At 39.5% G+C, this 10,451-nt stretch overlaps 1 protein-coding gene across 5 annotated transcripts in view; it reads right to left on the bottom strand.

Moving 5' to 3' along the window:
* Positions 1–10,451, bottom strand: part of LOC106537058 (pleckstrin homology domain-containing family A member 1) — a 22,574-nt gene continuing 12,123 nt past the window's right edge. For 2 of the 5 annotated variants that reach the window (XM_014034456.1, XM_014034527.1), the window contains 8 exons: positions 8,320–8,417; positions 7,796–7,927; positions 7,010–7,150; positions 6,594–6,662; positions 6,018–6,082; positions 5,838–5,901; positions 5,580–5,669; positions 1–1,457 (listed from right to left, as the gene is read on the bottom strand). In XM_014034456.1, the coding sequence (XP_013889910.1) occupies positions 1,092–1,457; positions 5,580–5,669; positions 5,838–5,901; positions 6,018–6,082; positions 6,594–6,662; positions 7,010–7,150; positions 7,796–7,927; positions 8,320–8,417 (1,025 nt within the window). In that variant the 3' untranslated portion in view covers positions 1–1,091. Of the gene's footprint in view, positions 1,458–1,582; positions 1,788–4,739; positions 4,814–5,579; positions 5,670–5,837; positions 5,902–6,017; positions 6,083–6,593; positions 6,663–7,009; positions 7,151–7,795; positions 7,928–8,319; positions 8,418–10,451 lie in introns of all 5 variants that reach the window. The other 3 variants (XR_001312627.1, XM_014034595.1, XR_001312632.1) reach the window with 3 other exon arrangements.

The following is a 10,451-nucleotide window of genomic DNA, read 5'->3' as shown; positions in this document are numbered from 1 at the left end:
CATATTTTCAGTGTTTATTTCATTCAAGTCATCCAATTAATAAATAGAAACAATTCAAATCAGTTACATCAGACATAAATGGGAGTGAAATAGCTTGGCTCTATCAGACTTTAAAAAAAAAAAAGATTAGTGTACATCATTTTGCAGGATTACAGTGAGACATTTTTAAATAACACCATGAGGCAGCTGCCTAGAACTAGACTGGCAATTAAGATACAAGAAAACGGGACAGGGAACAGGTCTAAAAGCATATAAAAACTAAATCTGTTTTCTAGTCTGCAAAAACTCACAACAACCAGAACATCTGCAAATAAACAAAAAACACAAAGACAACCTGAAGAGTTATTAAAATATTAGCATGCAACTTAAGTGACTAATCTTGGTCTTCGTACAGTTTTATTCTCTGATGACAGGAGGCTGATAGCTGACTCTACCAACTGCAGTTCTCTAAATTATAAAATACGCTCACGGTAGGGTTAGGTGTGTGGTTAATAACGGTTTATTCTGTGAACTAAAAGGTCTGTGTCACCCTCCTTCATAAATGAAAACGAGGTCAGTGGCACCTTTCCAAAGATGAGCTGTAAAACACTTAAGTCTACAGTCCTGTTTTGTCCAGTGTTGCTGTAATGAGTGTGTGGATAGAGAAGAGAATCTAGCTTTAGTTCATTTAAGAGGAGCCAAGAAGCCAGTCTGTAGTTTAAACACTCCTTTTAGGAAAAAAAGGTTGCATCCTTACAAGCTTCCTTAGTTTTTGGCACAAAGTGGTTTACAAAAGTCTTTGTGCCCACATAAAATAAAGCTCTGCTGCTGAATTTTATTCAGAACAAGTAAAACCTGCTGTTTGTTTTAACACCTATTCTTGACGAGTACCTGTGCCTTTGTAACTGGGACAGCAGACAGGCTGAGGGGTTTCGGAGAGGACTCTGCTGCCTTTGGCACAAAAGTGCAGTTCAGACCCCACCTCGGATTGAAAAGCTCAGAAGAGGAGTCTGTGAAACAGCTCTGTTTAGTAAACAGAGGTTCCTGTTTATCCATCAGTTCCCAGTCAGCATCCATCAAGAGAAGCGAGCCTTTAAGTCCAGTAACCTAGGTCAGACCTCACTCACTGGCAGATCGGCATCATCGATTTCAAAAGGGGACTCGGGCAGGTGGGGCTCAAAGCTGCTTCGACGTCTCCACGGTGACTCCTCCGAGTTGGCGATGGTGGTCGCAGGTGGTGGACAGGTCACTTTGCCAGGTGTGTCTCCTGCAGGGACAGGCGTGCCGGCGTGTGGCTGTGAATGGGGCGTGGCAGCAGGCTCATGAAGTGCTCGCTGTCCCACGCCAGGCTGCGGGCGTGCGTCGCACGCGACAGCGGCCCCCCACTCGGGGTAGCACGGGGGCACTGCAGATATGGGCGAGCGAGGGACGGGGGGACCTGCTGGGCTGCGGTAGAACATGGAGCGGCTGCCGTGTTCCTGCAGCGGAGACAGCGGGAGGATAGAGRGGTCAACAAATCAGCGAGGTGGTTTGCTGTTAGCGGGGAAAAAATAAAAATGAAAAAAATCCTTATATATTTAGTCAAAAAGGTTAGAATTAGCACCAGCGTGTGGAGCCTGATTCAGCTTGAAGGCTGTAGAAGCTGAAGGTTGTGGCATTGAGAGTGAAGATGGTGGTAGCAGGAGAGGGAACAGGAATAGTGTCAGCAGGTTTTAGTTGTAGTCTAGATAAGTTGCAATGAAAGTTCAAGCCTTTGGAAGCAGTGGCTGGTTATTATTTCACAGCTTTTCAAAGTCAGATTTCAATCTCTGAAAAACAAACAGATGCAAGAAAATGACAAAAAAACAACAACAACAACAACAGAGAGAGAAAGCATGAAAACAGTAGCCACTGAACAGTTTGAGCGTTAGTAAGACAAACATGGCAGATATAAAGCATCACAAGACTGAAGTACAGACATCTGTCCAGTTTGAGTTTTAATTCATAGTTTTACTTCAGATGATCCTTCTAAAAGGACAACATTTGACTTCATTTCAGCTACTGCTTAAGGCTTGTTTGATTCAAGGAAGGTAGAGGGGTGTCTTGTCCAAATCCAAATGCTCAAAATTGGGTTCAAACATTTTAGAGGGTTTAATGAAGGTTTGCAAAAACACTGAAAACCTAGAGAACAGACTGCAGGTGTTTAACAGATAATATTCCATTATTGTGTCCAAATTCAGGAGCTGCATTCTTCGAAGGCCAAATGCGCCCGCATCCCCGATTTATGAGACTGGTTCGGTGGATCCTTCTCAGCCTGCCCTATCCCAACATGAATTATGGACTGAGCGAGAAAGTAGTACAATTTTACACAAAAATGTGGCAGTACAAAATTTGAAGGTTTAATAGCAGTTTTATTTTTAGGCTTTTTTCATTTGCATAGACATGTTTTAATATTATTCTTGTCAGAAATCATAAATGAGCTATTATGGCAGCTTCCTTAGTTTTTCAAGTGTTGCTTCTATCTAACCTGATTTTGTTAATTTATAATATTAGTAAAATTATTTTAATATTTTGATCATTTAGACCCATTTTCAATCTTCATTACTTCTGTTTAGTGATGAAGGCTTTACTGAAGGCTAGACCATCCAAATTCACAGCCACTTTCTTCCGGTTTTCGTAGTCAACAAGGCACCCGGCCCGCATAGACCAGGTAGGGCGGGTCCTTCAAAGGATGCGGATCCTGAATTTGGACACAGCCAACTAGATTAGCACTTAAAACCACAAAAACTCTTATTAAATCAATTTTTATGAAGACCAAGATTTTTGTGGCTTCAGACATGAGAAATAAGCAGTGAGAGCTTCTTTCATTATCACATCATTAACACACAAAAGTATAGAAAGTTAACATGGAAACGGATATCTTTTCATGTCAATAAGAAAGGGAGAGAAAAACATACAGGCAGCGGACAGGAGGGAAGAGAAGAGACAAGCAGGAAGTCACACATCTAAGACAGGTACACAGCTGCAGCAGACTGCAGAGAGAACAAGGCACGGAAGGGAAGAGGAGGWGAGAACGACAGCAGTAACGACACAGACTGAAACAGTTTTCAAAGACAAGCTGGAGGACGGGCACASGGCATACGTCTGCATGAACTGCACAGCTATAAACATTATTCATGGAAACAGTTAAAGCAGTGAAAGAAAAATAAAAACAGTATCTCWGCATTTGAAAAAGGTAAGCTTAACAGGAGTGGACAGCTGTCAGATGCAAAAGAGACACTTTGAGCCTTAAGATTCTTGACTAAYGCTGCATGATGTTGGGAAAAAATACTTAATCTGATGTTTTTTTATTGTTGCATTCTGCTACAAAAAATAATAGATAGCGTTAATACTCAGGAGAGGTGCAGCTGAAAAGACAAAAAAGGCTGAATTATATATGAAAGGTATAAAACGTCTTTTACTTTGAAGGACTTTGAGTGCATACAGCGTTTTTAAAAAAATATAAAAAAAGAGGGCTACTCTTGTGAAGTGAAACTGGCAGACACAACAAGTTTAACACACTGTTTGTCCTATTACATCATTTTTTATCAGTCCTGTAACAAAAAGACTTCCTATTGGGGGAGGCTATTTTAGTGAACAGCTTTGCGCCTGACCAACATGTAGTGTGGATCTTGTGCTAACAAAGAAAAGGTCAACACGGTACTTGTTTTGTTGTTTACATCATTCTTTCTGCTGCTAAAACAGACTCTACATTTCCTTTTGTGACTAAATCTTTTCATGTGTTGTTGCTCAACTCTATCAGATRTATCTCATAGATTCGTGTTGAAAAATGATGACATTTTAAGTTTATGTATGAAGTGTTTGACTATGGTCTAATGTTGCTGTTCTGCATGCAGGAATTATCAGCCTGACGTTCAAAGCTTCATAAAAGAGATTCGCTCGTCTTCACTAAAAACATCCTGAATGCAGCAGTTTTGAGCTCAAACGAACTTTATGTCRCAGTTTAGCAAAGTAAAAGCAAAGGAGGAAGGAGGTAAACAAGAAAAGCGGTAAGAATGAGGGCGTGAAGAGAGGAGGGCCTGCTGAGTTATTGCAGCCATACTTGGGATGGGGTCGGTWCTTAGCACAAAACAATAAATAAAGGAGAGCATCAGATGGGTTTTAAAGTCTGATTTTCTCTCATAATAGCCGTTTTCACACGTGCAGCGAAGCCTCGAAGTGTTCTAGAGAAGTTTCGAAGCGGCAGCATTTGCTCGAATTTCCTTGCAGACATTTTTGAGGGCAACATGTGGAAATGAGCAGTTGAGAAAGTGTGCAAATATATCTTCAAATCTTCCATTTTTAATAAATGAAAAAATAAACAAGCTTATGTTTGTCTAGATAACCTGTTGTTTCTTACAATTCTTGATACATGCAAATGTATGTGATTTTAATAAATGTTATTAAAGACCTGATCTGTTTTTATTATCTTAAAAAGCTTTCAGCAACACTTTTTTTTGGATCATGTCCTCCTCTTTTGCACTTTAGACAATCGTTCCTCCTCCACCCCTTCCTCACATTTCATGCTGTATAATAAGCACATCTAMAGCAGAAAAGTGCCCACTTCGAAGAGGTAAAAGCAACCGTCGGTACCTTCGTCTGAACATGTCTGGTTGTTCATGTGTGAAAACGGCTAATATCTAAAACMAAAAGGGCCAGCCAGTGAGAGGAAAAGAAGGTATTGAAAAGGTGAACTTATAGCTTATAAAGGGGGTGGGGGGGGTTCAGACGAGCTGACGTACGTGCTGCTGCACTCCCCAATTCGGGACGTATACCTCTGTATACAAGGRTTCGACAGCCGTCTGGCCTGCCGCATCTGCAACAACACAGTGCAAAGCAGGGTTAGAGCAGAAGGGCCGTTTTCCCACCGGGAGAGGAGGCAGTGGAGAGAATGGGTCAAACTAAGGAAAAGGGGAGGAAGAAAAAGAGGACAGAGAGATATAGGAGAAGAATAAGCAAGAGAAAGAAAGACAAAAGACAGAAAACTTTAAGGAGACTGAGTCCAGTCTAACCTAAAGAACTGAGGCAGAGGCTTGAGTTCCCTCTGACTGATTAGTGGTTCATGTCTCGTCACCTGCCAGGTTCGTGCTTTTTATTCCCGCATGTTGTCTCTCGACAGATCTAATCAAAATTCAGGTAGTTCCACATGGTTCATGTCAARCTGAGGGCCTGTGTTACTCTCCATCTGTCAGCCTCCAATCCATTTACTGACATATACCATCTGTTGATTTTCTAATAAACATTTTTAAAAAGCGCATAAAAAGTCTGTAGTTTGTGGATGGTGAAAAAACAGAAATTTAAATTAAGGATAGGTCATGATGAGATGAAGGTGCACACTGTAAAGCTAGCTTGATAAATTACATAATAATAAAGCTTTTTATTATCATTATCATTTTAGTTCACCACTCAGGAGCTTGACCTTGTGTGGGAATAAGAAACAGATGAATATAATCTTAGCCACAAATTGTCTCTTCTCACCACTAGATGTCGCTGTAAAGCTCAAGTTCTGGTTTAAGTCATTTCCTCTCCCAAAATTTCTGATTCCAGCCAATTTGGGCTGTGTTGTTGTGCACAATACATACTGTAGCTGCTGACCTCCCGGGACCCCGCTGAGCTACAATGGCCCCCGACACAGCTTTGATCCAGCTGTGCATCTCCTCTGGACTGTCCGCCTGGAAAAGAGAAGAAAAACAACACGAAGAATGAAATCAAAAAGAGGCAAATGATGGAAGAAGATACAACCTGAATGGTTAAAATATAAAAAGAAAAAAACATCTGGCTGTTTGATACCATCAGAGAGCTCCAATGCAAATCTGAATGAAAGACCAAAAACAGCATACCTGGATATAAAATGTCCTTGATGTGGTGACAACTTCAAACAGATTATCTCTCATCATGATGTCACTGCAAGAAAGTCAGAAGCAAGTTGAATCCTATTTACCTGATCTATAACTTTGTTTTTATCACACACAAAGACATATTTTTGTATGATAAGAAAATGTCAGGGCATGTTAAAATACCTCTGCTTGCACTCCTGGACTTTGTGAACTTCTTTTAGTGGGATCATCCTCAGAGGCTCTTTCTCCTAATGGCAACAAGAATACTGTTCAGGTTAAATACTTTTATCTATTTTTATATGAAACAAAAGGCCCAAGTTTAGTTTCTCTTCACAGCCAAGAAATACRAACAGTCCTAGAAGTAGCACCTTACAAATATCCAACTAAAAAACCCTCACGCTTAATGTTCTTGCTCAGCAGACAGAGCGTCGGCATCCTTTAGGGCCGTTGAGTCAAATACACTGATAAACTTGTCAAACGGGGGCAGACTTCGACAAGGACAGGATAAGGGATGTACGGGTTATCCTCAGGAAAGTGTGTGTTGTGTGTGTGAGTGTGTGTAAGGAAGGCCAGGTTATCAAAGACATGACTGAACACGTGAAGTGAAGGCAATGAATTCCAGTCTGTGAATAAAGCAAGCTGAAACTTGGCTCTTTGAATGCTGTTACTTCATCTAAGAACAAAGCAAATCCACAAATATCATGCAGAAAAAAATATTCCTGAAGAACGTCTTCGTTTTATGGAATTAAATCTGATTACCGAATCGGACTTAAAGTAACTCATCGCGTTTTCTTCCAGGAGGAAATATCGCCGTTTCCAGTTCCTCATCTGTGAAAAAAAGGAGATAAGATGTTCAGTTTGTTTATGTGTTTTCCAGGAGAAACATGACATTTGTTGTATTGTTGTAAAATAAAGTTTAAAAATGTACAATATACTGTATATTCACACACACTGTCCTTTAATCAAGTGGCTGGCTTATTATTCTTCTTATAGACAACTACTGTAAAGTTTGGAGTTTAATCTTGGAAATTTTAACCACAACCCAGCTCACATCTTAGATTCAAACACATCAAAACACATCAAAACATAACACTTTTCTTGAAAACACCTCTAAATATTGAATTTGTCAACTGAACTTTGCTTGCAGCTAATTGATCCTCATACACGTCACATACCACAGCTCCTTGCTTGACACAGTAGCCTGACTTAATGACAGTGTTCTCCTGAGCCGGCCTGCTCAAAAAATACGGCAACTGGTTGTGGGAGCGTTGCATGGCCTCCCGTTCCAATTTGTTAGCACCGTCACCACCTTCATGCTGGAAGATCAAATTAGGCAAAAATACTGCATTGAGCTCGGGGAATGGCCTTTATTTTTGCAGATTTTAAGTAAACTGAAGCAAAAGCTACAAACAGAAATGTCAGAAAACTTGAAAGAAACCATTTGTTTAGCTAACTATAGGAACTGTCTTTAAGAAACAGCATGGTTCTGGGAGAGAATATACTCTCTAGACCTTCTTACAAATTTGTTGTTTCAACTGAAAACACACAGTGRCGCTGGGATTGTTTCATTTTTGTAATTCAATCACCTGCTTTTGCATTTCTTTTTTAAAGAAATAACCCAAAATAACTGAATGATTTCCTGTAAACCAAAACAGCTTAAGACTTATATGAGCAGGCAGTTAAGTCTGGCAAAGTAATAAAGACTTGGTTCTCAAAATAATAAATAAGCAGTAAGCCTCATACTGAATAGTTAACAGAGCATGCTGAAACAGGTGCAGCTGACCTAACACAACAGGCCTAATTTGTTTTTAGAGGCCTTCCCAGGTTGTGTTTTTACTATAAATAAGCAGAAGTAACAGTGCATGCTATTCATGAAAACCTTATTAGGATTAGGTCATATTTGTACACTGCAGTAGGTCACTCTTGTTTTTGCAACAATTTGAAGTTTGAGACATGTTTACCTGCGTTTGAGTAACGATGGGCACTCCTCCAATTATTTCTGTCTTGTAGGAAACTTGTTTCTTGGCTCCTACGACATCAGGCAAAGCTTTCTGGTTGTCTGAGTTCTGCTGGTTGTCAGACAATTTTGGCACCTACGATAGAGGGGAAAAAACAAACACGTACCAAGTTATTGGACAGAAATGTTTTACATGTTGTATTCTGTTATAAGTTGGACAACACCCATTTGCTCTGTAATTAAAATAAAATATGTAAATTGTCATATGCAGAAGCTGAGCAGCCTGCAACACATTTTACATCCGTTTCCTTTTTGCATGGCTAAGACTTTATGGAGAACAATAGACACCGCTCTTCATCTTAAAACTCAGTACGACAATGCAGCATCCTGTTAGTCATGCTTTGAATCACTTCTAATTCCTTGAAAGTACTCAGTTTAATCAAAAGAGAGGGGAAAAAAGAAGCTTGAAAGAACTGGTCCACGGWCAAATCAGGAAAAGATTTCATGCCATGCATGGGTTTGACTCACAGTGATCTTGGTGGCTTTATTGAGAGCGTTGACCCAGTCCACCAGGTCCTGTTGATCATTGGCTTGCAGGAAGTACTTCCTCATCTTAGCATTGATAACTAACAGATCATAAAACAACAGTGGGAACATTAGGAAAAAGTGAATTTAACTTCAAGCACCCCTCTCCTGCTGCACTCAGACAAATCTTTATGATAACTTTAGCTTAATGTATGAAATTCACACTGCATGACTGTTGGGTCTCACTGATGAAGAACATCTGAATCACATCATTACATATTCAATCTTAGGAACCACCAATAAATATGAAGTGTCTGAACTGTCATTTTGATCTTTCTTGTCTTATAGTGAATGCCAGAGTACAGACACAAACACTTTTTTTTCTGAAAGTGAAGTTCAGCTGAGCTACATTGTTTCACCACGTGAACAATGACTGATGACAAAACCAGATTGAGCTCGTTCATTTATCTATTACCTTCTCACAAAAACATAGACAGAAAAAAACATCAACAAAGTCTACAGTCTGCACACAGAATATGCGAGCAGTTTTTAAACACCTCAGTAAACATGAGCTAAACACATTTTTAAATCACTAAATTCCTTAGGTCAGAGGACGCTCGGGATTTAAAAGCTGAGAGATCTCATCTGCACTTCTTTCTGCCACGAATCCCTTGCTTCTGCTGCTCAAAGCCTCCTTGTGTTGTCAGCTTCATTCTGACAACATAGTAATAAATTACATTAAAGCTGGGCTGGYATAACTGTCAAGGGCGAGCTGTAAAACACACAAGGCAAACATTGTGTCACAATTGTAATTATTCATTCTAGTTCTGTGTTTCATCCAGCTTTAAGACACATCTAAGACCTCTCTGTCTTTTCCTCCCACTTCCAATAAATCCGTCTCATTTAGAAGGCCAGAATAAAATATTTTAGCAGTTTTAACTTTTTACAAATGTGCTGACTAAGTRCAGTGGTCTCTTGAGCACTGGGATGACAAATCTGGGGAAAAGTTTATCAAATCAGACTCATAACACATAAAAAGGACAAGCTGCTAAAAAACGTTCCCAGGCTATAAAGCTCGTACAGGTACTACCGGTACGTATAGCTTCCATAGAAAAAGAGGTCAGTTCAGGAGTAAAACAAACTCCATAAAGAAATAAAGCTTTTCTAATTTAAACCAATTTGTAAATATGATATCCCTTAAGTTTCTTAAATAGCTTTTTGTGTTTTTCTTGAATTGCTCAAGGCAGAAAGTGAGGGAGGGGCAAGATTTATGGATATCAGCACAACATATGGTGCACAAATGGCATTTTAAAAATAACTTCATACATCGTGGAATCAGGTTCCGATTAGGATGCCGGCATCCTGTTGAAACCTCGACAAGACATGTGGTGTGCACATAGTCTTACAAAATGTTCACACACACACACACACACACACACACACACACACACACACACACACACACAGTGAGAATCTTGTCTTACTAGTATTTCTTGTGCCTGAATCTGATGGAGGGGGCAGCGAGGCATTAGTTAACAATAACAAGGATAGGAGTTTATTCCTAAATAACCCAAAGATGGTTATTATTTATGCAATGTGTTTCACTTTCATCTCGCCCACAGGAGTGTGAAGTCAAGGACAGACCGAGACACATGTATTTCTTTGTTGAAAGCCATTCCACATGGGATGGGATGACGAGTGATTTAAAGAAACCTTATGTCCCTGGCATGAAGAAAAAATAAGAACAGGGGACTGACCCAATGAAAAGTGGTTTGCTTTCAGCATGAACTAGATTTAAGATTAAATAATGCAATCAAAAGTATACCAGAACAGATTTACTTGGGTCAGTTTTCCTTAAAAGATGAAGACTGTCAAATACAGAAAAAAATCTCTAGGAACTTTGTGTTGTTCCTCTTACGTTGTCTATTTATCTGGGTTTTTATGGTGGAAATCCTAACAATCATTAAAACAGGGTTCCTACAGTTTAAGGCAAGTTAAAATTAGGACTTTTTAAGACTTTTTAATGCCAAATTAAATTGAATTTAAGACCAATTTCACAATAAACACAAAAGGACAAAAAAAACTGGAAGAAACTCATGAATCAAAGTATTTTTGGTTGAAGTATTCAAATATTC

Source organism: Austrofundulus limnaeus, unplaced genomic scaffold (assembly GCF_001266775.1).
Source record: "Austrofundulus limnaeus strain Quisiro unplaced genomic scaffold, Austrofundulus_limnaeus-1.0 Scaffold0, whole genome shotgun sequence".
Lineage (NCBI taxonomy): Eukaryota > Metazoa > Chordata > Actinopteri > Cyprinodontiformes > Rivulidae > Austrofundulus > Austrofundulus limnaeus.
Note: the sequence above shows the minus strand (reverse complement) of the source record. Positions and strands in the feature narration are given on the sequence as shown.